The following is a 27,917-nucleotide window of genomic DNA, read 5'->3' on the forward strand; positions in this document are numbered from 1 at the left end:
AAGCATCGTAGTTCCGGCGTGACGTCATGAGCATCCGGGTGGCCGTGGTTGGGGCCGGCATCATAGGGCTGACGTCAGCCGTCAGAATAGCGGAGGCAGTGCTCGACGTCGACGTCACCGTGATCGCGGAGAACTTCACGCCACACACGACGGGAGACGTGGCTGGTGGCTTCTTCGAGCCGTACCTGGTCGAGGGCGTGAGCAACGACACCCTCAGGTACAGATATCGTGAGCATCGCGTACACACCCGAGCCGTGATTAAGATACTATTCTAAAACGAAGATTTTTCAAGCTTCCGTGACGTCACCCTTACGGCCTAACGTCTCTTAAAAGGGATGCTTCTTCGTGGCACCGAGCATAAAGTCTTTACAGCATCAAAAAAAAAGCACCTTAGAGAAAACGTTAATGCCGAACTCTTTAGAGCTTCTGTGACTTCCCAAAGTATACAAAGGCAAGGACGCATCCTCTACATGGTCCGCACAGCAAATCATAGAACTTCACAGATCCAGTCCTCAAAGATTTTCGAGAAAATCTCGATCTTAGCTGCGCCTCATTGCAGCTAAGGTAAGTGGTCCTGTCACAAATAGAGCGACAGGACCACCATCTGCACACCTATCTATCTGCACGTGGTAGCGATTGTGGCTCGGCTTGAGCCAGTGGGCAGGCCTGTGCACTTTCCTTTTATTTCTTCCTGGCAACAGACAGACAGACAGACAGACAGACAGACAGACAGACAGAACCACCATCTGCACACCTATCTATCTGCACGTGGTAGCGATTGTGGCTCGGCTTGAGCCAGTGGGCAGGCCTGTGCACTTTCCTTTTATTTCTTCCTGGCAACAGACAGACAGACAGACAGACAGACAGACAGACAGACAGACAGACAGACAGACAGACAGACAGACAGACAGACAGACAGACAGACAGACAGACGATGTGGCTGATATCGCAGCGCATCAAGAGTGCACGGCTTGGAATAGATGGAACCTGGAGTGACCTATGTTTTGTCGAAAGACAGTTGCTTCTAGCATAAACTAGATTTTTAAGATATGAGAGCTCAAACAAAACATAAGATCTCAAGGACCCTTATTTTTTGTTATTTATTCCCCGATCAAAGGTTTCCGTGAAAGGCACGGTGAACAGCAAAAAGCTGACCGACGGTCACGCTGTCTCGTCATCCACGCCGTCTGAAGACTGAAACGTAGGCACTTCCACTCCCAATGAAGTAAGGCCAAGCTACAGCAGATGATTCTGCGAATGAAAGCTACCACTCGTCACCTGCTCGAGCAGAGGACTTCTGTCAATCGTTTGCTGAGCATTCACAGAATGATCCGCACTGGTGTCGCCGTGGCGGCATTAGTTGTCAGGGCAAGCAATTACAGTGAGTAATGGCAGAAACAACTACACAAGGCCAGTTCGACTTATCGCGTGGGTATTTACGTGTTGTGTAAATACGGCCTTCTCAGACGCCCAAAGTGGTCCTGTCGCGAATCGAGCGATGCGGCTGATATCGTAGTGGAGGAAGCGTTGGCCTTCTCCTTCGCCGCGTCGGGTCACGGCATTTTAGAAGAGTGTCGCGGGTTAGGTTTTGTCTTTGAAGTAAAAGACGCTTCTTACTCGTATACCAACAGGATTTGTTACGTTGGTCTTTTGTCTGGGAACAAAGACATGAAAAAAGCATCATGCCTACTAAATGAGAATTATCGCGGCACTCATCCCACAGTAGAGGGCAGGGTGCACAGGAAGCAAGGTACAAGTTTGAAATGGGCGTTCCGCGTCCTGGCGTTACCCGACTGCCCCGTATGTACGCAACTGCAGGACATGGTGCGTGGAGACGTTCGACTTCTACAGGAACCTGCAGCAGATGTACAGCAGCAATGCGCTGGGCCTCGTCGTCACGTCAGTCTACGAGCTTGGGGAAGAAGCCTTCGTGAGTCAGCGCATGCGCGCATGTGTGCGAATCAAGTCATCAGTAAGAAGGTGGAGGGTGCGGGGGGGGGGGGGTATTCACTGCAGCGGCGCTTTTTATTTTAGAAACCAATTTGCAGAACATGGTAGTGGAATAGTGGCTCTGTATAAGATGACAGGTTTTGTAAATCACTCAGTCTGTGTATTGCGCTCAAGGGATGACATAATCTCGTGTGCACTGCTCTGTAAAGGAAGGTATTGATAGATATAATAAGTAATTGTACACTCACTAGGTTTTATTTACGAGCAGTAACCAATATTTGTGGGCATGTGTGTTGTGCGTACAGCCGAAACCTGGGTACGCCGATGCCTTCCTGGAGTACCGAGAAATGACTGCGGAGGAGCTGGGCCGATTCTCGGGAGACTACAGGTAAGGCAAACAGGTCTCTTCAAAGAAAAACCTCGCTTCCAATTAAACGATATATTATTTGCTATTATGCTCATTTGCATGAGACGTGTGTATACAGGTCAGACTGTCACTTGGCTCCTCAGCAAAGCGAAAGTATGCGCCGTTTTTGAGACGAGGAGGCAAATAGCCTCGAACTGGGTGCGCGATGTGCCGCCCCTCCTCCCTGGTACACTCGAAACACGAGAACGCCTGTATAGGAGTAAAAAGGGAGTGATCGGTCCTGTAGCACACTTGCGCTAAGCGAGAGCTCTCTTTTTACGCCTTCCTGTTTAGAGAGTATGCACACGCAACTGGGGCGCCAAGCCATGCTATGCATAATACGCGTGTTCTGAGCAGTCTTTTGAGCGCCGAATTTGTTGCTATGCGTTTTGCGTCTAGACATCACCACGAATCGATACTCAGTGTCGTTCGGCTACCACTGGGTCGTTGTCGGCTGTGGTAACAACTATCAGAAGCGGGAAAACTTTTGGAAAAACACTTAATTACACTACGTGCTGAGAATGCGTCAGTATTAGAAGCCCTTTATGCATGATACCACGCTATTTTAAGCGAATTTTTTTGCCCCTTCCGGTTCTAACCGGATTTTACCGCCTTTTCTCCTGTCTGTTTTCTCAGCATTTTTTCCCGGTTTCCTTTTTTTTTTCAGTCGACCAAGCAGCAAATTGTAATGACGAACGCCACTGGACGCCTCCGCGGTGGCTCACTGGTTATGGCGCTGGGCTGCGGACCCGAGAAACGCGGAGGTCGAATTTCGATGGAGGCGAAATTCTAGAATCCCGCGTACGGTGCGATGTCAGTGCACGCTAAAGAACCTCAGGTGGTCGAAATTTCCGGAGCCCTTCACTACGGCGTCCTTCATAGCCTGAGTCACTTTGGGGCGTTAAACCCCCATTAAACCATAAACCAAACGCCACTGCACGCCGCATTTTTTTCCTATGGGGCGTCGAATACTACCACATTAAAATTACCTGTAGAGCCGTGTGAACTGCATCGACAGCCGCGGCATGTGTGTGGGTGCAGGCTGTTTCATTTGCAGCGCTTTTCATGAGACTAAGATGAGTGGCTTCCGTGGCTTGCAAGCATCAACTGAAAGGGTTCATTCCTATATCGGCCACGTCTTATGCGTGCTGTGAACACTTCAGTGATGCAGAATGGAGAGTCAATAAGTTAGTACCCGTGCCAAAGCTGCGCTATGAGCGCAACGTACTATTAGTAGAAAAAGTTTACGGTATGCGGATCATATGAGTTAAAAAATTATTTCTGCGCAGTCACGTAAGCAAGTCGCCTGAAATTTAGGATGGTAGGAGAGGACATGCGTGCTCCTCCGTTGGTTGTAATACAAGGAGACCTGGTAGCAAAGCAGCCCTGCAATATATATATATATATATATATATATATATATATATATATATATATATATATATATATATATATATATATATATTCGAAGTTGAAAACGCTTCATTTAGCCATAGATTTATTTTGAGTCGACGTTTCGGACAGAGCCTGTCCTTTCTCAAGACTGAAGTTACAGGGGTCTTCTTCCTCTTCTTAAGGAGTTGGCACTGGCACACATGTACGACACATGAACAAAAGAAACAAACGGTGGCAAAGAATACTAGAAAAGATACAGATAGAAAGGGAAAAAAGGGGAAACAAATAAAAAAGAAAAACGTGTTGTACCCCGCCGCCCACCCCGAAGCCCCGGGGAGCCGACCCCGGACGAGGGAAACAAAAAAAAGGAAAACACGGAGCGGGAGAGGATAATGGCTACCCATCAAGGCAACAGAGCGGCGGCGTGTAAGGTGGACAGGAGCAGACGGTGGCGGGATCGCCCTACACACAAAAGTTAAAGACGCGTGCACTCGCGTGCCCCGTACACAAAGAGTAAACAAACAAACAGAATAAAATGCAGACAGGGTCGGAGCTTCCGTCATCTTGAACCACTTCGGCAGCCAGAGCCAAGGCCGAATCAGCGGCGCCGTGAGCTTAACTAAACACACGTGCACTGTGCATGAAAACACCCAGACACACAGCAGTAAAACATCCGAGCTCATGCCAGTGTCGTGTGGCGGCTAAATGACAATGGCGGGAGCATTTAAGCGAGTAAGGTGTACAGAAACAGACGGTGGCGGAATTGTCCAACATATATAAATTGGAGATGCTTGCACTCGCGTGACCTGGCCAGAAAAAGTAAACAAATAAACAAAATAAAATGCAGACAGGACAGGAGACTTCCGTCATCTGGAACCATTTCCGCAGCCCGAGTCAAGGTAGAATCAGGGCGCCGTGAGCTTAACTACACGCACGTGCACTGTGCCTGAAAACACCCACAAAAGAAAAAAAGTGGAAAAACATCCGAGTTCGGCCAAGTGTGGTGTGGGAGGTAAATGTGAATGGCGTGAGCAATTAGGCAAGGGTTCTTCAATTGCACCCCGTCGTCAAGGTAATCGAACTGGGAAGATAGGGGCAGGATGGGGTAGGGAATGAAGAAATTTGTGTGAGCTTGAAAAAGATGTCGCTGGCAAGAAACGACCGAGGTATGTCAAGCTGGCTCTCGTAATGTCAGCAACGGCCCTGCAAGGGGCGGATGGAGGACAATACACCTGGACTTTCATTAATGCCGTGAGGAATTGTTTCAAATTTGTAAATGAAGTACGACTCGCGTTGTTCTCTTTCCCGGGTGTTGTGGAACCCACCCTGTAGGACTGTTAACTTAATTGCATCAAATGGGTGGTTTCGCTCATTAATGTGTTTTGACAAGGGAAGGTTGGGTAGGGATAAGATATGCGCGCGGTGGTTATTAAAGCGAATTCGTAGAGGGTTGACGGTCTGTCCAATGTACTGCATACTGCACACACTGCATTCTAGGAGGTATATTACGTTGCAGGAATCACAATCAAAGTTGCCATTAATTTCCCATTTGAAGCCTGAAGCTGTGCTTACTGCACAGCTTGATGTTTGTATGTGTTTGCAGACCTGGCATCTACTTTTTCCACAGGGCCGGCACCCCAAAACCGGCTGGTCATTTGTTTTTGAGTGTACAAGAATATTTTTAATGTTTTTTGGTCGTCTGTAGATCACGTGAGGGGGAGCAGTGAAAATTTTGGTGAGGCGCTCGCTTTTTTCGAGGATGTTGAAATGTTTTCTGAGAATTTTGTTTACGTTAGGCGGGTTACTGGTGAAGGTAAGTACGAGATTGGCCCGGTGGTCTGTTTCGTCGTTGTAGCGACATCCCTCCAGTATTTGCTCTCGGTTGAGTTTAGATGCCTTTTCAATGGCATCGTCGACAATGGCGGGGGGGTATCGTTGCTTAATGAGGACTTCTCGCATGCGTTTGGAATTTTTTACGAAGTCCTCGTCTTGGGAACATATTCTTTTAAATCGATGTGCCTGAGAGTATGGGATGCTTGTTTTAGAGTGACGAGGATGGCAGCTTTGGAAGTGTAGGTATTGTTGGCGGTCCGTCGGTTTTCTATATACACCGGTGGTAAGTGAGCCTTTGTTTACCGAAATCTCAACATCTAGAAAGTTAATTTTGGTGTTGGAGTACGTGTAAGTGAAAGATATGTTGGGGTGGACGAGTTTGAAGTTTTCAATAAAACGTACGAGTTCTTGCTCTGTGTCAGTCCATATTAAAAAGATGTCATCCAAGTAGCGTTTGTATAGGGTGGGCTTAATGGGGCAATCTTTCAGAAATTTGGATTCAATACTATGCATGAAGATATTGGCGTAGGTTGGTGCCATCTTTGTACCCATGGCTGTGCCATTAATTTGCAAATAGTGTTCATTGTTAAATTCGAAGTTGTTATATTCGAGTACGATTTTTGCCAGTATCTCTAAAACACGTGGCAAAAATACTGGCAAAAATCGTACTCGAATATAACAACTTCGAATTTAACAATGAACACTATTTGCAAATTAATGGCACAGCCATGGGTACAAGGATGGCACCAACCTACGCCAATATCTTCATGCATAGTATTGAATCCAAATTTCTGAAAGATTGCCCCATTAAGCCCACCCTATACAAACGCTACTTGGATGACATCTTTTTAATATGGACTGACACAGAGCAAGAACTCGTACGTTTTATTGAAAACTTCAAACTCGTCCACCCCAACATATCTTTCACTTACACGTACTCCAACACCAAAATTAACTTTCTAGATGTTGAGATTTCGGTAAACAAAGGCTCACTTACCACCGGTGTATATAGAAAACCGACGGACCGCCAACAATACCTACACTTCCAAAGCTGCCATCCTCGTCACTCTAAAACAAGCATCCCATACTCTCAGGCACATCGATTTAAAAGAATATGTTCCCAAGACGAGGACTTTGTAAAAAATTCCAAACGCATGCGAGAAGTCCTCATTAGGCAACGATACCCCCCCGCCATTGTCGACGATGCCATTGAAAAGGCATCTAAACTCAACCGAGAGCAAATACTGGAGGGATGTCGCTACAACGACGAAACAGACCACCGGGCCAATCTCGTACTTACCTTCACCAGTAACCCGCCTAACGTAAACAAAATTCTCAGAAAACATTTCAACATCCTCGAACAAAGCGAGCGCCTCACCAAAATTTTCACTGCTCCCCCTCACGTGATCTACAGACGACCAAAAAACATTAAAAATATTCTTGTACACTCAAAAACAAATAACCAGCCGGTTTTGGGGTGCCGGCCCTGTGGAAAAAGTAGATGCCAGGTCTGCAAACACATACAAACATCAAGCTGTGCAGTAAGCACAGCTTCAGGCTTCAAATGGGAAATTAATGGCAACTTTGATTGTGATTCCTGCAACGTAATATACCTCCTAGAATGCAGTGTGTGCAGTATGCAGTACATTGGACAGACCGTCAACCCTCTACGAATTCGCTTTAATAACCACCGCGCGCATATCTTATCCCTACCCAACCTTCCCTTGTCAAAACACATTAATGAGCGAAACCACCCATTTGATGCAATTAAGTTAACAGTCCTACAGGGTGGGTTCCACAACACCCGGGAAAGAGAACAACGCGAGTCGTACTTCATTTACAAATTTGAAACAATTCCTCACGGCATTAATGAAAGTCCAGGTGTATTGTCCTCCATCCGCCCCTTGCAGGGCCGTTGCTGACATTACGAGAGCCAGCTTGACATACCTCGGTCGTTTCTTGCCAGCGACATCTTTTTCAAGCTCACACAAATTTCTTCATTCCCTACCCCATCCTGCCCCTATCTTCCCAGTTCGATTACCTTGACGACGGGGTGCAATTGAAGAACCCTTGCCTAATTGCTCACGCCATTCACATTTACCTCCCACACCACACTTGGCCGAACTCGGATGTTTTTCCACTTTTTTTCTTTTGTGGGTGTTTTCAGGCACAGTGCACGTGCGTGTAGTTAAGCTCACGGCGCCCTGATTCTACCTTGACTCGGGCTGCGGAAATGGTTCCAGATGACGGAAGTCTCCTGTCCTGTCTGCATTTTATTTTGTTTATTTGTTTACTTTTTCTGGCCAGGTCACGCGAGTGCAAGCATCTCCAATTTATATATGTTGGACAATTCCGCCACCGTCTGTTTCTGTACACCTTACTCGCTTAAATGCTCCCGCCATTGTCATTTAGCCGCCACACGACACTGGCATGAGCTCGGATGTTTTACTGCTGTGTATCTGGGTGTTTTCATGCACAGTGCACGTGTGTTTAGTTAAGCTCACGGCGCCGCTGATTCGGCCTTGGCTCTGGCTGCCGAAGTGGTTCAAGATGACGGAAGCTCCGACCCTGTCTGCATTTTATTCTGTTTATTTGTTTACTCTTTGTGTACGGGGCACGCGAGTGCACGCGTCTTTAACTTTTGTGTGTAGGGCGATCCCGCCACCGTCTGCTCCTGTCCACCTTACACGCCGCCGCTCTGTTGCCTTGATGGGTAGCCATTATCCTCTCCCGCTCCGTGTTTTCCTTTTTTTTGTTTCCCTCGTCCGGGGTCGGCTCCCCGGGGCTTCGGGGTGGGCGGCGGGGTACAACACGTTTTTCTTTTTTATTTGTTCCCCCTTTTTTCCCTTTCTATCTGTATCTTTTCTAGTATTCTTTGCCACCGTTTGTTTCTTTTGTTCATGTGTCGTACATGTGTGCCAGTGCCAACTCCTTAAGAAGAGGAAGAAGACCCCTGTAACTTCAGTCTTGAGAAAGGACAGGCTCTGTCCGAAACGTCAACTCAAAATAAATCTATGGCTAAATGAAGCGTTTTCAACTTTGAATTTTTGCCTCTAGCAACCAAATACGTTTATCTTTCTATACTATATATATATATATATATATATATATATATATATATATATATATATATATATATATATATATATATATATATATATATATATATATATATATATATATATATATATATATATATATATATATATATATATATATATATTATTGCCAATAACACGCACCCCGTTAAATCTTGCTGCCGACACTACGTGTGCGGTGTGTCTATATGCGTGAAAAAGAGTCATTCTGTCTTTCTACGCTCATTACCTCTTTCACGGTAAAATAAGCGTGGACGGATGCAACTTTCACACAAACATGTCCAACAGCCCTGGACAAAAATTTTGAGCATTAGAAAATTGCAAGCCATCGTTATGAAAATATTTAAGGCAATGGTTCGTTCTTCAGATGTTTAAGAGAAGCCTTCTTTTAATTTTCCAAAAAACAATTAGGAACGCTTTTGATGATAGCAAAAGCGTTAATAGAAAAAAATATTCACGAGTGCCGTTAGGTGATCTGCGGGAATATTTACTGTTATAGTGAAATCTTAGAATACATCCAAAATTGCGCTCATAAACTCTTTAAAAAATGCTTTTCTGTCCAGAACTGTTGGGTATTTCAAAACTAGCAGTAGACATATATCGTGAGAACGAACTACATGTCGAAAAAAAAGATAACTTAAGCGTTATCGTGTCCTTCGTAAAGTTCTGCATGAAAGATTTCAGTGTGCTTTTTCGTCACTCTGAAATTGTGCCACAGTATTCAGTTCGCAAAGGCGCGGGGGTAGATATCATTGCCCCCCCCCCCCATTGTCTGTCGCTGGTACACCTAAACAAAAGCGCACTTTTGTCCCCTACCTGGAGTCTAAATTTAGAGTTCCATAATTGCTTGTGCAATTTTTTTCCATTATTGTCGCTGGTAGATCTAAAAAAAAACACAATTTTGTTCCATTTTTGGAGCCTAAATCTAGAGTGCCGTAATTGCTTGTGCAATTTTTTTGCATTATTGTCGCTGGTACATCCAAAAAAAAGCACAGTTTTGTCCCCTGCCTGGAGCCTTAATCTAGAGTGCCATAATTGCTTGTGCAATTATTCTCCATTATTGTCGCTGGTACATCTAAAAAAAGCACACTTTGGTCCCCTGCCTGGAGCCTAAATCTAGAGTGCCATAATTGCTTGTGCCATATTTTTCCATTATGCGGCACATCAATTTGTTTGTGAGCGCAAAATTTTCCATTAGTATGTTTAAAGTGATATGGAAGCGGCGAAACGCCGCTGGTGAAACGCCGCTGGTCACTTATCCGCCACCATTCACGAAACAGGCTGATCGCCGTAGTGTCAACTGGACAAATGAAGTGCGACTATCGCACTGTAAGCAGTAGTCAAGAGCTGACTAACTTTGCTAGGTTTCAACATTAAAATGGGTGTGGTTTAGCTCTGGTTAAACCTGGAGTGACGCGATAGCTACAGCTGGCCGCGTGGAACTCGCTCAGTCGAACTGCTAAGACAGTCTTTCGCCACTGCGTTTCGCTGGGCGTTCCTGTAGGCGTACGACCCGCACACCAGCTGCGTGCTCTGACGTCACTCCGCACATGCGCACAACTAGCGAGGTGGACGGCGTCTGCTCCGCCCTCGGCGCAGCGGCGAGGCGCGCCGCGCGCACACCAGCCGCGGTCTATGACGTCACTCCGCGCATGCGCACAGCTGGCGGAGCGGTGGTGCCACGGCTCAGCGTGCAGCCACGCTGACCTCGCGAAGTGGCTGGCGTAGTGTAGCTGTCGCTACAATACTCCTAACTGGTCACCTTAGTCTGCTTCCCGAACTCTGTCAGATATCATGAAAGTAGTTTGACAGTTGACATGCATTGTTGCCTCAACCGCCGTAGCAGACAGCGGTGCGCCTGGCGTTTGTGCACAGCTGGTAGTCTGGTAGTCAGGTTTCGTTAACCTATTGGCGTATTGCAATCAGCGATCTGGAGCAGCTGTCCAAATCCACGAAGGTGTGAGATATTCGTCGCGGCACAACCAGAACTCAGAATCTAAATCCACATTTCGCGGTGCAATGACATTTGCTGTGGATCGTTCATGGGAAGATGCCATTCATCAATCGTCAGGCCTACGTGGAAGCACCTGCGGTCCCCATAATCCACCGATGTTCGGGCCATATTTTGACGGAATATCTTCACTGCTCTTTGAAAACCTTTTAGTTCGAAATCACTACTTGACATCATTTCAAAGAAAAATCTTTTGTGAAGCTTGACCTTGAGGGTCACCTTAATACGCGTTCCAACCAAGAATCTTGTGTGAAGCTTGGCGTTGAGCGTTACCTTGAACAACCTGGAGAAATCAAATAAATATTGCCGCGACTAGGCTTCGAACCTACGGCGGTGTGAACTGACCCGCTTTGCTGGCCACTGCACGAGAGCACTATGAGCCGATCACACCTCGCGTTAATCTATACACAAGCTAAATAAAACTCAAAGCTATGAACCATCAAGGCTTAACACATGTTTTCGCACATCCACTCGGTGTAACCTTGTTAAAACCCTACCACATTTTGCGGCCAGTGAACAATTTTAGAACACAAAAAACTAGTGCTGAAGCTTCGAAATGATTATTTCTGTCACCTGCGTTTCTTTTCTTTTTTTTTGGTGTGTGCATCGCGAATGCGACTGCGCATACCAGCTTGCCGTTCGTTACTTGTCTAGTCAGTAGATGGCGCCACCTTCCCAATGAGGCAGCGTTCTTTGGCAAAATGGTCTAAGCAGGGGCAAAATGGTCTAAGCGAGTAACTTCAGAGGAGCGCTGTGCAGGCTGCAGCCAATGGGAGGAATCTCGGGTAAGTTCGGAGGAGCGTCGCGCCAACTGCGTGAGAGTTTGCTAGTGAAAAGCAACATGGTTCGCACTATTCCCTACGGGTGGCTGCGACAGGAAGAGACGCCTTACAGAGCAGTGGCGCATCGCTTATTAACCGCTGCGCCACTGCGTTGGTGGTTTTATGAGGAGTGAGGACTCGCCGCCATCTATTAATGTTAAGTAAACAATAATTTTTATGCAAATATGGGCATTAATCCACGGCGCTTCAAATTGTGGATGGTTTGGTGGCCAACGCGAACAAAATTACACAAACGTACAGAATACCACAGACATAACCAACAGCAAGAGCACTAACGGAAACAGCACTTGTGCGCAATGCTTTCGCATTCAGAGCACGTAAGCAGATTTAAGTGCCTCCGGTATTTTTTTTTTTCTGGAAACTGGTGTAGAGAATTATAGGCAGATATTTGCTGAATAAAAAGTCATACCCCACAATTCTGGACAAAAACATTTTTTAGCGAGAAACCGTTTATGAATGCAATTTTTTCATACAATGTGAGATTTCACTATTACAATCAATTTATCCGCAGATCACCCAACGGCAGTCTTGTATTTTTTTCTATTAACGTTTTTGCTATCGCCAAAAACGTTCCCAGTTGGTTTTCTATGGCATCCTTAACTGTTCCATCCATTCCATGGAAACACTTTAAAAATATATATTTTGCTACATAGGAAAAGAATAGACCGTTGCCTTCAAAATTTCCGTAACAGTGTGTTACAAATGTCTAATTTTCAAACTTCTTGTCCGAGAATGTTGGACATGACTCTCGATGGACCTTCGTGTTGGTTCAAGGCAATCAATTTGGTATCCCTCAAAGCTTAGACTAGCAGCCCAAGATGGTCCAAGTGCTAACTATTTCTAATTGACGGCATGCTTATTTCTTGAATTTAGAGCGCTAGAAGTATTTTCATATTGGCTTTTGAATATGGGTGTATTAGCAAGCATAATGTAGAGGTGTAATGTGATTCCTCCGTAATTTGGGCATTAAAATGTTGAAAAATTCTATTCCAAAAGTGAGAAAATAATTTCAATAACATAGACCCTTAGCTTTCTCGGCTAGATTCAGGTCCATGATGTGCACCCAACACAATGCCTAGCCAGACAGCTGAAAATTATTATTCTCTGAGAGTCTGCTATCGGAGGTGATGGCAAGTGTTAGCTCTAAATACTAATTAGTGTATCTTTATTTCCTATTGGAGGTGCTATTGGTTATGTATAATGCTGTTTGATCTTCCTGTGTTAGAATTTGTTTAGCAGGAATGTTCATGGCTGACAAGGAAAACGCTCTCACAGTTTTCCAAAAAAGGTTTTGTTTATTGAGGTGAACATATAAGCAGAGGTTGGTGCTTTTCAGTGGTGCCGCTTACTCCTCTACCCAGGGGTGAAAAATATTGCACAGAAGCGAACAACATACTACGTAACTTAGCACATCTATGCTACACACAGTACGCTAATTGATAACAACGCAAATAAGTATTGCTAACAGCGAATTTCACAAAAAAAGGAAAGACGAAAACACAGTAAACTTTAAACGTAGAACAATCGTAATCGCAGTCTTATAAATGCACCAGGGAAGATAGAAATGATATTTGGATGTTGTGGCTTTGTTGGAGCTGACGGCTTTCCTTTTCTTCCTTTGGCAGCGTCGGCGTGTTCCTGATAAGCATGACAGTCGAGGGCGAAAAGTTTCTTCCTTATCTGATGCAAAGGCACGTATGCTTATCTTTTCTAGTCACTGTGGCACAGAGAGTTGCGTTTCACTGGCCGATCCTGGCGCATCAACCTTTTTTGAGGGGTTGATTTATTCATTGATTGCTTGAATTTAGTATTTCAAATTTGATTGTTAGGTTAATTATTAATTAATTAATTAATTGATTGATTCTGCAAATGTTCAAATCGATCTACAAAATGCGAATGTGTCCGTAGGATCGCAACCTGCGCTGGAGCACTTTAACGTCACCTGCCCGAGTAATAGTGGTTATCTCGCGTTTATTATTTAATGTAGAAACATCCTTAGTGCCAGGCTCTCCATAAGTCGATAACGGGTCTGTTGACACGCAGTGCTGGGGCCATACTTTCGCTGAACAGCTTAACCACGTCATTATTAACCACACAAATGGCAAGTCGCACTTTAAATCGCAGCGATGGAAGTCTAACCCTACAGTCTATACGCTCGCTTCCTGCGTGCTCTCTTATTACGTATTCAAACGCCTATCACTGTTTGTGTCACATCACTGTTAAAAACGCTCCCGCACGGGAGCCGAAACGTCTTGTTCTTGATTTCTTTGTTCGCATGTTTATCGTCCGCATTTTCATATTTTCTTACGATTGTCCTCGACCAGATGATTTTCGCCCTACTGCCTGCTTCATGGCGCCATATTAATATTTGAGTTCTAAACAAAATAAAAGCCCCAACTCTAAACGTCATTACCGGGGTGGCGTTTGTAATTTCTGCGCAGGTTTGCCGATCGAGGCGGTCGTTTTCGGAAGCGTCGGCTTGAATCTCTCAACGAGGTAAGCCAAAAAGAACTATAGCGAGTCGCTAAAACGCCGGCACGTTGTCAAGTCGGTTTCACGCAACGTGTAATTGTGTTAATGACTATGCACATGCTAAGGACTTGCATCTCGTACTTCTGAAAGTCACCTCATATGAAGAAAAAAAGTGTGTGTTAGAAAACGAGCGTTCCAAGAGTAGATCTCTATATAGTCTGTGCAGCTGCACTGTCAGATTCCTTGTTAAATCTCCAAGTCTTAAGTTATTAATTTATTTTTAAAATCATTTTCTTGAATTGTCGAGCTTCAGTTCAGTGCCACAAACTGCGGCGTCGCTGCAGCCACCACTGATGTTTTTAACGGGAGCGGGGTTCTCGCCAAGCGGACCATTTTGTTGGCTTTTTGCCGCGCATCAGCACCATCAAGTGGTGCTGAATAAATGAATTGAATTGAATTCAAAACCATCGTTGAGTGGTGGCAAAAATAAAATTGCGCTCTTTGTGCGTTATGTGAAAACTGTGTAGAAAACTACGCAATTTTTTTTTCACCTTCCCGCGCACGCTGATGACGTCAAAATTTTTGGGCTCAGTGTGCGTGTTGGCGCCATGATGTTTTTTTTTGTCCCTGCGGCTCATGACAGTTATGCTCCCTGCTAAAGTAGTACTGGCTTACTGCTTTGTTTCCAGGCGAACCAAGCGAAGCTTTATGACGCGCACGCTGACATGGCCCATTTTTATTCCTGAAAACGGTTTAATTTGATCTTTATTACATTTTCGTTGTTTCTCCTTACAACACTGTGTCACTTTGACCTTCAGTGCACATGCAAGTGCGGTCAAAAGTAAACGGAGCATGCTATTACCTTCTAATATTTTTCACGCGCTTCCTAATTGAGACTGGCAACTGAGGTATGTTCAGGCTAGTCGTAGACGACATTTCTCTTTCTCATGAACAAATACTATTTCCTCATGTCCTATATAGGAAAGGCCAGATTGCAATTAGAACGGAATGGAGTGCTTTGTTTACTTATGTCCGTGCCTATACATCCTATTGCTACAATCACTGTCATTTCTTTAAATTACAAGAAACGATTCAATAAGATCGTTCTATTTAAAGCGCTGATATTCTCGTAATTTTTCTTTTGCATTATAGCCACCCCTTCGAAAACCCTGTAGAAGTGTTGACAGTAATGTCATGCGTATGAGGTATAACGCAAGGTTCAAATCTGTTCCGCCAGTACACAATATCGAAATTTCACGGTACTACGTGAACCGCACCTCCCAGTTTGTTTCCCAAAGCAAATTTTCACTTGCCAAACGCAGAAAGAATGCTGTGACGTCTTTTGTTGAAAAAAAACTAATACTCGTCCAGGTAGAACGGTAATAAATTTCATTGTGTGTACGTCTAGGTCAATGGTTTTGAATTTTTGTAATTATTGCCTGCGTCTGAAAAAGTCCGTAATGACTCATGCAGTGTGAATATCGTTGCAGAAGCTCTGAAGAAATCAGCATGCGAAGTTTGTTTTGCAATCGTCGTAATTAAGCTCTATTTTTCCAGGCCTCTCGGTAAAAGGCAGCTACAGAGAATAGAGCCTCTTTGTAAGAGCCACCACTCCAAAGGGCGTACTCTCAGTGTCTGTTCAAATGCTATACAAGCGACACCTATGTTTTCTTTTGCGCTCCATATTCTATGTTCACACATTGCAGCTGGCCACCGAGTACGATGTGGTCGTCAACTGCTCCGGCGTCGGCGCAAGGACGCTGGTGCCGGATCCACTGGTCATTCCGGTTCGCGGCCAAACAATTCGGGTAAGCGTGCCCTAGCCAGCAAATCCCAGGTGTTCAGCCAGCAACTGAGTACTTCATTAGATCCGGCACCCAAGTACGTACGTGGCGACGCACCTGCTAATGTTCTGAAGTTCTCAAGTCGTTTTAAGCACGACTGGAAGTATCTTCCAGCAGCGATATTGGAGTTGATCTTGCATACCGTGTGCAGTAAACAGGACCAAGCCGGAGCCATGCATACAAACCTGTATGATCCGACCCGCGGCGGGGTGAAGCATATGCGGCGAAGCGTTTATGCAAGTGGACAAGCATGCTTACAGCCCTCTGGAGCTATTTTTGGTAGTTTTCTTAGCTAAGCTCCCGGGAATCAGTCGTGTACAGTGTGCCGTTTCACAGAAAATCAGACAAGCGCTGTTTTGAGTGTAACTTGAGATAAAAAGTCATAATTACGCCCATGCTCAACAAGAGGAAAGCTTTCGGCAAGAACTCTTCTATTGTTTCTTTGGTTTTTGTAGGTGCAAGCACCCTGGATAACCTCCGTCGTGGTGGCGGGAGATTACTACATCATACCCAAGTAAGCTGATCACCTGTGACAGTCATTATACGCACTTCATTAGTGAGCGAATACATAGAGGGGCTCTGAACCACCCATTGAGCTTGGCGAGTTATCACATTCATGAAGTGCTCTCTCCGCCACCGTGAACCAAGCTGAATTATTGTAAATGAACTTATACACAGGGCAAGAAAGTAGAGCGTCCTTCATAATTTCCTTACACGGCTCTTCTCTCTTGTCGCCATAGTGTAGCAGTGGGGCAGGCGGGCATGGCTCATTGCCGCCGCCAACGTTCAAGACAGTGGTGTAGGCGCCGGGTATAACGGCGGCCGGGCGCGGCCTTCGTATATGGAACGATGCTTCTTCCGTTCTCTTCAGAAGGGAAAACGGAGGCGAGAATTCGATTTGAGAGAAACGGGAAACTGTAGCTAGGTCATCACCATCATCATTATCGCTCTAACTACGTCAACTATAGGCCAAATACCTCTCCCACTTCTAATATTATCCGTTCAGCTAGCGGACTGTCTTCCGCCCCCTATTTACGACAGCCTTCTCTTGGAATTCACTCCGTTTCCCTAAGGAATCATCCAATGTATTCCCATCGCGTTCATGTCCTTCCCACCTCCATTTCCTCTCCTTGATTTCGACTATGATATAGTTTACTCCCGTTTCTTCTCCAGCCCATTCAGCTCTCTTCCTCTTTCTTAACGCACTGAATTCACCTGGTGCCACAGCGCGTTAAGGAAACTATCACTCGTGAGGCGTCCTACAGTTTCCATGGTGAGAGGTGTTTCAGGGCCCCTTTAAAGTTTTAAATGGCACAAGCACAGCGCACAAAAGTGCACAGCGCTTCACGTCATTAAGGAAAAAAATGCTGCATTTTTTTCTTTATATCTTGAACTGTGCACTGATTCCGTTGACTTCACTGAGGCTCCGGATACTAACGACACGGTACTAGTGATCAAACTGTCCAATAGGAAGGAAGCCAACAGCCGAAGACTTCAAGGAACATAGGGGCACTTTTTTATATATAATAAAATTTGTGGTGTTGATCAATAGATATTGCTAGAAGTTATTTTTATTGCTTAAAGATAATTGATTAGAAAGCAAAAGGAAAAACAACCACAAGCCACAGGTGGGATCCGAATCCACGACCTCCGAATTACGGGTCCGGTGTTCTACCAACTTAGCTACTGCGACGGGTGTCCAATCTTAAGCATTCGGGGGTATTTATTTTTAAGTGTAACCTAACCTTGAAAGTGTTCACCAGCGCTACCCGCGCCCATAGGCGGCGTACGAAGTACGTCTTGTACGTTACCGCGAGTGCGACGTGGAACGTCATCTAACGGCGAGGGCGGAAGCTCTGCGATAAACCTCTTAATCTACCTATGGCCCCAAGGCTGCCAGAACCTAGGCCCTCCAATGATATGCATAGTCTGACGTCACGCTGATACGTGCAGTGCCCCAATAAACGGTATGGACATGCCAGTGGTCTTCGGGCAATAAATACGTACAGGTCAGCCGATAATTCTGCTAAAATTCTGGCCACCTTTATACGTTTGTGCAGTATCACTGCTGGGCTCCACGTGATTCGTGAGGAGCACCTTATTAGGCACGGCGGATCGATAATAATAATAATTGGTTTTGGGGGAAAGGAAATGACGCAGTATCTGTCTCATATATATCACTGGACACCTGAACCGCGCCGTAAGGGAAGGAATAAAGGAGGGAGTGAAAGATGAAAGGAAGAAAGGGGTGCCGTAGTGGAGGGCTCCGGAATAATTTCAACCACCTGGGATCTTTAACGTGCACTGACAGCGCACAGCACACGGGCGCCCTAGCGTTTTGCCCCCATAATAACGCAGCCGCCACGGTCGGGTTCGAACCCGGGAACTCCGGATCAGTATCCCAGGTTCGAACCCGACCGCGGCTGCTGCGTCTTTATGGGGGCAAAACGCTAAGGCGCCCGTGTGCTGTGCGATGTCAGTTCACGTTAAAGATCCCCAGGTGGTCGAAATTATTCCGGAGCCCTCAACTACGGCACCCAAACGCAAATCATTATCGCTTAAACGTACTACACTACGCACGCTAGACTCCTTCGGTTGCGATAACAGAGGCACGATGTCGGCATGTTCCCCTATCCACGCAAGATAATCTTGGGGTGTCGAATCGTCATTTCGCCGCAGCGGCTGGAACGCTCTAGACAACTGTCAGAACTACACCGGAGGGAGCCATATGGAACGCCGCTGAGAATGACGTCCTGTCGGTAACTGCCAGATAAGAAAGATCAAAGACCGCGATTTGTTAACGCTGATTCCCAGCTTTCTCACAACGAAGCTATTGGTGCCCGAAACCCACAGATATACAATAAGAGAGTAATTCCTCATTGGCATCCGTGCACCCAAGTGCAGCCATACGGCTACAAAGAAAAGCTATACAGCTTTCTCAGAAACTTCGCCGTTGAAGAAAAATTAGTCCCGGTCCGGGGTTCGAACCCGAAACCACCGCTTCACAGGAGCAGTTAGCTTTCCTTCGTAGCCGTGTGGATGAGCTTAGGTGGGTGCCAGTGAGTAATTACTCTCTTATTACGAAGCTACTCCACCTTGGGGGATTCCCCTAAACATTTGAAGAAACCCAGAGATGGCCCTGTCGTGACGATGTCCGCATAGCGCCAAGTACGCATACGTACATGAGGTGAACATGCGAGCACCAGGTTTTCACGTCTGGGCATGCACAGGTTCGCGGCAGTATGTGCTGGTAGGCTGGGCGGCTTGCTGACTGACTGACCGGCTGAGGAGCATCCCATCTCTCAGATTTGGTGGGAAAGCCTTCTATAACAGACTACGCTGTTGAACAAGCGTTACGGCGTGCACAAGACCGGGAGAAACCTGCACTTCCTTTAGTAGGACGCGAGATCAATAGTATCGGCGTCAATACCCCGCAGTGTATGTAGTACGTGCAGTCGCAGCAGAAAGGATTCGGCGTAAAGACCCGATGGTGCGTGCCCAAGCTCAAGCATGAAGGCGTCGGAAGCAAGCGGAAGTTGCAGTTAGCCGCGAAGGCGTTTTGCAAGCGTTACCATGCAGGACATCCATTTACCTGCTCTTGCCGTGTTTGTGGTCGTCTGGGTTCCTTGACTACCTCACGGCTTACCGCGTCTACGGGGCAAAAAGCGTTTCCGACTGTCGACCTCCAGCTGTGCACCAGCGGTCACTCTAGTTCAATTTGGGGATACTTGTCTACTTAACAAATAGTTATTTTTTTTAATTCTTTGTGTTTCGACAATTGTCGTGTCCTCAACATCACTCGACAGTATAGTTGTTAAGGATGGAATGCTTTTAGGTTGCATTCTCGGGAAATTAAGGCGAACATCGTCCGTAATATACCGAAACTTTTCCGACCGAACTGCATCTATCAGAAAAAAAAAACGAATCAGCCACGAGCGGGATTTGAGCCTGCAGCAACAGATCGGCTTTGCTTATTCCCTCTGCCAAGTTCCTCGAGCTTGGCAGCGGAGCGCGTAAGCTACAGAACCGCCGCAACCAGTGCCGCTTGTATTCTGGAGTACTGCCACCAAATCCGCTCCTCGGTTCAAGGCCATATGAAACACACGCCGGAAAAGCTACGGAAGGGAGTAGCAAAGCCTTCGCTTTAAAAATAATTTGAGTAAGGACAACATTACCCCTTGCAAAAAGGTACCAATGCATTAGGAAATACGATGAACGTGCAATTTATTACCAGTAATCAAATACTTTAAACGCTGTGCGTATAAGTCTGCCGCGGACTAAAAGCATCGAATGTATCCGAACACGCTGCCACTCGCTATGAATGCCTAAGAAAGGTGACGGTCCTGGTGACGCGTAGGCTCCGAGACTGCAGAGCGGCTACCACTATTTATGAGCCGTCATATAATGCGCCAAGATCAGCTTTTTTCAACATCACTTTTAATTTAGACAACTGTGGAATGTTGTGAGATACTGTTATGAGAATTTTGAGTGGAATGGTTTATTGTGATGCGTAGCGAAATCTTGCTTTTTGAAGTTTGTCCACAGCTCGCGCCGAGCAGTTCAGACTGCCGTGGAAAACCGACTGCCTGCGTTGTTGACAATATATAGCAGAAAAAAAAATGCAAGCATCCCAAGGAGAATTCTGCAGTTTGTACGATGAAATGTTTCGATATTCGAAAAAAATTGATGTTCAGAAACAACTTCCCGTTGATGTACACCTTTTCTTCATGACATTTGATTCTTAAATCTGTTTTCCACGACGAGATATATATAGGCTGAGAATTTTCCGGTTAAAACTTATAACCTCCCAAATGTTTAGCTTCCGCTCTTTATTTTCATTTTAATAGAGAAATGCCTACCGCACGACAGATTTTAAACCAGATTAGGTGTCCTCACCTCGGTGAAACATTTTCGAGTCTGCACTGCTAACCTGTATAACAAAGACCACACACTCAAAACAGAACCTCTAGTGCAGTCTCTTTTATAAGAGGGAGGGCGCTAGGGGACAGCGTACTCTCTTTTTTACTTCAACATAGGCGTATTTGTGTTTAGAGTGCACTGTTCTATAAGAGCGTTAAGTACGCGGGCCCGAAGGTAAGAGGATAAGTTACCCATGTTATCCAGATGGAGCTTGGGAGAATACAAAGATGATGGTGTAATAGACAAAGAACAAGGTATTCTCGATAAAATTCAGGAGTCTCCAGGTGCACTTGGAGCCTACAAGAGTCCGGCACCTGATGATAGCAGGTCTTTCACCGAGCAACCCTGCTTCATATATTGCCTGGACGCAGGGACCATACCATCGCTCACTACTGGACTTGATAAAATCAGCTAGCCTTTTTCCATTATGTTAATCATTACTACATCTTTCATCACTCCTTCGCTCATTCATGCCCTGAGGCAATAAATCTCGCTTTAAGAAATGCAACGTCTCGCGTGTGTACTTAGAATTTTTTTCTTCTTTCCATCGCCCTCCTACCCAGCGCTGACGACATCGTTCTGGGAGGAACAGCTGAGTACGGCAATGACTGCTTGATTCCGGACGCCGCTTCTCGAGAGGAAATATGGAAAGCGTGCCTGGGCATTTTTCCGGAACTCAAGGTTCGTGTCGTGGAGATCTGTTGCTGTCGTGCAGTTTCGTCCCAACAAGCTGGCTGGTCAATCGAGGGAATTGATACTCATCAACATTCATACAGACCTCGACTATGCGGTTACGAAGGAAAGTTGCACAAATTCCGCATATCTTCGACGCTGAAGAAAAATCCATCCTGGTCCGGGGCTCTAAGCAGGGACAGCCGCTTCTTTTGGGCAGTCCCTGGGATAACCAAGCAAATCTGTTCCGCTTCCAGTTGGCAGGAAAATGGAGGATTAACCGGGAACTCTGCCCTTAGCTTGAACAGTGCAAATTCAGTGATTCTCGGGAAAATCCCTGAGGCTGAGTAAATTTCAGTCAAAGTAGTAATTCTTCAATTTCTGGGAAATAGTGACATAAATTTAAATCAAGGGGATAAGTATTCGCTCCTTTGATTGAAATCTGCGCCTGCAGGGATTTTCCTCGACTACACTGGACCAGACTAACAGGCATCGTTTTCACGATGTAACTGAAAGTGCAAAGTCAGTGAGGATGTAAACGTTCTCAATCAGTTTTCTCAAAGCTGTTCGTAGCGTAACAGCGACTAGGACTATATGTTCTTCGATTTTTAATACTCTAGGAAACCACGCAGTGTTTTATCGGGCCTCATTTTGTCCCGACTCACTTTTCTATTATTTCTGTCGTTCACTTGTTACTCGCAGTTAGCGCATGTTACGCCGCGATTGGTCGTTAGCAAGCAGTGTCATTGGCTGGCTATCACAGGCGGGCTGGTCAATGAAAAAGAGGTAAAAAAATCACAACAAAAAATTCACTAAGCATTATGTGTTGTAAATGCGATAGCATAAGAAAGTGTTCATGCCTTTTCCGGAAATGACGTCAGTTCCGGTCTGGTTATGTCACTTCGCTCCAGCCAATCAAAGGATTTGATGACCAACGACACCTTTTTTTCCCAGAAAGACTTCTGATGCTACATCGTATGAAAGAAAAATTAAAGTGAAGCAGAGATAGAATGCTCACAAAATACGGCCACAGGTTTCGTATCATCAGAACTTGCACACTGTGTTCATGATTATTAAAATCTAGAAAAATAGAGCAGTTTGCTCCTTCTCGCCGTCATTGAATCAACGGTGGAACGGTACGGCACGGCACGGTCCGGAACGGACCGGACCGGTATGGCTCGGCAAGGTACGACATGACACGGTACGGCGCGGTACTGCGTGGTACGGCACGGTACGGCGCGGTATAGTATGGAATGGTGTGGTGTGTCTCGATGCTGCACACGGACCATGACAGAAACCTTAGTGGAGAGCTCCGGACTTATTTCGACCACCTGTTCATTAACGTGCACCGAAGTAGCACAACAGCAGTTCACAATTGGCAGCGAGGGGCTAGAAGTGGTAAAGGTCTACTTAGAGGTCTACAGATCCGGATCACGAGAGTGAAATAACCAAAAGAATAAGAATGAGGATAAGCGCATTTGGCAGGTTCCCTCAGATCGTGAATGGCAGTTTACCAATATCCCTCAAGAGAAAAGTGTACAACAGCTGTATCCTACCGGTACTCACCTACGGAGCAGAAACGTGGAGCCTAACGAAAAGGGTTCAACTTAAGCTAAGGACAACGCAGCGAGCCATGGGAAGGAAAATGTGGGTGTAACGTTGAGAAGCAGGAAGAGGGCGGAGTGTGTCAGGAAACAAACGCGGTTTAATGACATCCTAGTCGAAATAGAGCAAAGAAATGGGCTTGGGCAGGGCATGCAATGCGAAGGCGAGATAACTGCCGGTCCTTAAGGGTAACGGAGTGGATTTCAAGGGAATGCAAGCGTAGCAGGGGGCGACAGAAATTTCGGTGGGCAGATGAGGTTAGGAAGCTTAATTGCGGAGATACGGTGGCCGCTGCCAGAGCAAGACCAGGTTAATTGAAGAGATATAGAAGATGCCTCTGTCCTGCAGTGGGCATCGTCAGCCTGAAGATGGCGATGAAATTGCACACCCCTTAGGCGTTTCTTATTTTCACCTCGCGCACTCCAAGACCATAAGGTAAGACTTTGAGTGGATCAGCCTGTTACGGTGCGATCTATTTTTAGACATCTTTCTTGCAGTTCCAGTGTGAGAATAGGAGGACTACAACAACTAGTTGTAGGGTCATCAAGCCTAGAAGAGCAGGTGCTACGGCTCGAGGGTTTCAACGAAGCCATTGTCCCACATCGGAAAAGACGAAGTCTTATGTTCCTGAAGACTATGCAAGAGAACTTAGGACATCAAGACGTCATAAACTTGACAGCATTGCAACCTGTATTTGTTGTTAATCAAGCCTCTTCAAGAAAGAAGATTTTGTTAGACATTATATAAGCCTTCTATCTACATTAAAACTTCCTGTTGGGCGAGTTGGTTGTTCATCTTGATCTAGAAATGTTCTTCTGCGCAAATAAAACGACACACGAGAAAGGCGACACACACACACAAGCGCAAACTGTCAACTGGCTTTATTGGCGGAAGGCCACACCTCATAAAGGCCGAAGGGAGGGGCGATATACCATGAAAAAAAGAAAGAAAGAATGAGATAACAAAACAAGGTGCGAAAAAGCCACTAAAGCAGAACGCATGCGCGGGCAGACATGCGTAAGACATGAAAAGAAACATTTGTGAAAATTAACAGTTAGCCGCTTTAAAAAAGGCGATCTCAGCCGCGAACAGAGATAAAGAAGGTTCGCTGATGCACTCGCCACCAAGTTTCTTTATATGATAGGCTTCTAGGCTAATCCGTGCCGTCTTATCTCTACTCTTGCCAAGAACCTTCGTCTCTTCAAACCGGGCCACACATTCTTCACAGTTACTAACGTGCGCAACCAAATGCACGTATTTGTCCTCTCGGTTTTCTAAATTTAGGGCGTGTTCCCCCAGACGGTCATTCAGACAACGTCCAGTCTCCGCACTCCAAGACTATAAAACGAGGAATAGCTTCGCTTTGTATGGAATCTTCTCTCCAAAAATCGTGTCCACATCAAATGTTTGACAGTTTTAATCATCAGATAAGCCGGCTTTTGGCTGCAGGGTTCCCCTGGTCGGTTCTGACTGCCGTTTCCGAGGCCATTCTTCAGAAGTCCAAACGTGGAGCAGGGCCAAAAATTGCTGAAACTCAACAAAAGGCCCCTAGGCCTGAGGTCGTGCCGTATATCCACAAAATTTCGCACAACCTCAAAAAAGTTGCAAGCAGACACGGTGTACCTGTCGTGTTCTCAGCTCCCAACAAATTGGGAAAGCTCTGCCCACGCATTTGTGACGCAAAAAAAACGTGGGTGTCTGAAGAAGCACCAGAAAACGTTCGTTCGGTGTTCCACTGCAGTGGTTTACTCCATTCCTATGTCTTGTGGAAAGTTTTATGTCGGCCAAACTGGACGTTGTCTGAATGACCGTCTGGGGGAACACGCCCTAAATTTAGAAAACCGAGAGGACAAATACGTGCATTTGGTTGCGCACGTTAGTAACTGTGAAGAATGTGTGACCCGGTTTGAAGAGACGAAGGTTCTTGGCAAGAGTAGAGATAAGACGGCACAGATTAGCCTAGAAGCCTATCATATAAAGAAACTTGGTGGCGAGTGCATCAGCGAACCTTCTTTATCTCTGTTCGTGGCGGAGATCGCCTTTTTTAAAGCGGCTAACTGTTAATTTTCACAAATGTTTCTTTTCATGTCTTACGCATGTCTGCCCGCGCATGCGTTCTGCTTTACTGGCTTTTTCGCACCTTGTTTTGTTATCTCATTCTTTCTTTCTTTTTTTCATGGAATATCACCCCACTCTTCGGCCTTTATATGGTGTGGCCTTCCGCCAATAAAGCCAGTTGACAGTTTGCGCTTGTGTGTGTGTGTCGCCTTTCTCGTGTGTCGTTTTATTTGCGCAAAAGAACATTTCTTCTAGCTACATACTCATATTTTGGATCGCAAATAAACCCCCGCTGATTATGCCCGCTGCCTGGACTGCCGTTTTGCTAGTGGTAGCTAACGACTTTTTTTTCACTTTAAATTTACTTTGACTTTGGCCCCATTTATTTATTTTGTATTGGCTTAAGCCTGTTATACTTATGGCGCAGGCAGAGGCTCTTTTATTTTTATTCTTTTTTATGCTTCACCGTGATTTATTTCACGGTGCAAGCGGATGCCACTCAAACTCGCGGCGTCTGCAGTGTACCTGTCTGTCGTTCTTATTGTGCACGCAGAACGGAAAGATCCTGGGAGACTACGTCGGCTTGAGGCCCGTGAGGAACCCGCTCCGTCTGGAGCTGGAAAACCGGCTTCTGGACGACGGAACGAGAAAGGTGAGGAGGAAGCTGACTCAGTGGTGGCGAAGAGACACCGAATTCATAGTTTACACGGTGACACAGGGCGAAAGTGACGGCCGCTCTCCTATGCATTACCTATCCTAATTTTTCAAACCGCGGTAGCAGCCGTTCAGGTGGCGCCTTCTGGTAGCCAGGCCTTACAGCATGTACAAAATACAGGGCGCAGCAATCTATAGAAAACAATATTTTAAGAGTATGCAAACTTGACCGGTACCCCATGATGGAGAAGGTTAATAGCGCAGTTCATCTTGAAAGCAAAATTCAGCTAACATGTACGAAAGAGACAGAGATAGAGGCAGAAGGACGGAAAGGCAGGGAAGTTAACCAGGCTATGCCCAGTTGGCTACCCTACAAGCGGGGAGGGGAACAGAGAGGAGAAAAAAGGAAAGAAAAAGCGGCAACGAAATGAGGTAATCACGAGTCCATCAACCCCTACGACAAGGGGAGAGAGGGCGCACACTGAAAACTCAAAGTTTAGAGTCTGGAACTGAACCCCGAGCCCTTTAACAACTTCAGGAGCGCCTTCATAGCGTTCCTTTGTGATGAAGTGTCCCCTCTTCCGGTGTCCTTCATCCCTGTGCGCTGAATTTTTGCTTTAAAGATGAACCATATAATGGCCTTTGCAACACCTCTTCAACGCGAACTTTTTGAGGCCAGAGTGGGTGCGCTCAGAAGTGAGAAGACGTATACTTAAACAGAACTCAGCGCCTCCTAAGTCAATGAGTCGTTGATTTTTTTTTTGTCTTCCTTTACGGAAAATTCTTGGCAGTACCATGACGTCCCCGACCCCCTGGTGTCGCCCTTGCTCCGTCCTCACATCGATTTCATGTATCAAGCCGCCGTGGTGGCTCAGTGGCTTTGGCGTTCCTTTGCTGATTCCAACGCCCGTGTTCTGTGTGGCGTCAGCGCACGTTAAATAATACCGCATATCTCCCGTTGGCAGGCTTGCATTTTTTGTTTCTAACGTTTTTGCTATCGTCAAAAGCTTTCCCCATTGGTTTTCTATGGCAGTATTAACTGCTCAATGCGAGGGACGGAAACACTTCAAAGGAAAGATGTTGCTACACATCAGAATCATGAACTTTTACCTTCAATCTTTCTATAACTATACAGTACCTTACAATTTTCGAGTATTCAAAATTTTTATCCAAGAAAGTTGGATACGAACATTTCATGCTTTTCACGCAGTCCTCAAACCGTACAAGAACAGCGCATGATCGTTGTTTTCTTTTTTCGTCCATGCGCGTGTATGATCTAACCTCATCATCATCATCAGCCTGACTACACCCACTGCAAGGCAAAAGCCTCTCCCATGTTTCTCCAATTAACCCTGTCCTTTGCCCGCTGCATCCACCCTTTGCCTGCAAACTTCTTAATCTCATTCGCCCACCTAACCTTCTGCCACCCCCTGCTACGCTTACTTTCTCTTGGAATCCACTCCGTTACCCTTAAGGACCAGCGGTTATCTTGCCTTCGCATTACATGCCCTGCCCAAGCCCATTTCTTCCTCTTGATTTCGACTAGGATGTCATTAACCCGTGTTTGTTCCCTCACCCGCTCTGCCCGCTTCCGGTCTCTTAACGTTACACCTATCATTTTTCTTTCCATGGCTCGCTGCGTTGTCCTTAACTTAAGCTGAACTCTTTTCGTTAGCCTTCACGTTTCTGCCCCGTAGGTGAGTACTGGTAAGATACAGCTGTAGTATACTTTTCTCTGGAGGGATATTGAGGGATGTAGCCTATGTAGTTCATATGCATCCTCATGGGAGAAATGTGTATCAGTAGGCACCTGCTCAGTATTCCTTTGCTCTCTACCGACCTTGCTTTTTTTGCGCCACTTTCCAACTCAGCCACGATCCAAAAACTGGTCTTTAATTATTTGTCCGCGCTTTGCCCAGTTGCCGATCGTGCACAACTACGGCCACGGCGGTTGCGGTCTCACCTTATCCTGGGGCTGCGCCGGCGACGTGGTACGACTTCTTCGTGACGTCATCCGCGATGCTCGAAGAACGAGGCGCTCCATGCTCTGATCTCCAGTGGCTACATGGTTTCCAAGCTCTCTTCGAGAGAAGACACCGCCTCTTAAAACCATACGTACTGTCGGTGCCTCACGTGGCCTTCTCCTGTATCCTAATA

General features: G+C 45.9%; 1 protein-coding gene across 1 annotated transcript; it reads left to right on the forward strand.

Moving 5' to 3' along the window:
• LOC144108350 (D-amino-acid oxidase-like) lies at positions 1–27,898 on the forward strand. The gene is made up of 10 exons (XM_077641606.1): positions 1–217; positions 1,819–1,930; positions 2,256–2,338; positions 13,161–13,226; positions 13,977–14,031; positions 15,714–15,815; positions 16,307–16,365; positions 21,335–21,452; positions 25,660–25,758; positions 27,680–27,898. The coding sequence occupies exons 1-10, from the start codon at positions 27–29 to the stop codon at positions 27,809–27,811; spliced, it is 1,017 nt and encodes a 338-aa protein (XP_077497732.1). The 5' UTR covers positions 1–26; the 3' UTR covers positions 27,812–27,898.
• Positions 27,899–27,917: the final 19 nt, after the last annotated feature.

This window comes from Amblyomma americanum, chromosome 10 (genome assembly GCF_052857255.1).
Source record: "Amblyomma americanum isolate KBUSLIRL-KWMA chromosome 10, ASM5285725v1, whole genome shotgun sequence".
NCBI classification, from domain to species: Eukaryota; Metazoa; Arthropoda; class Arachnida; order Ixodida; family Ixodidae; genus Amblyomma; species Amblyomma americanum.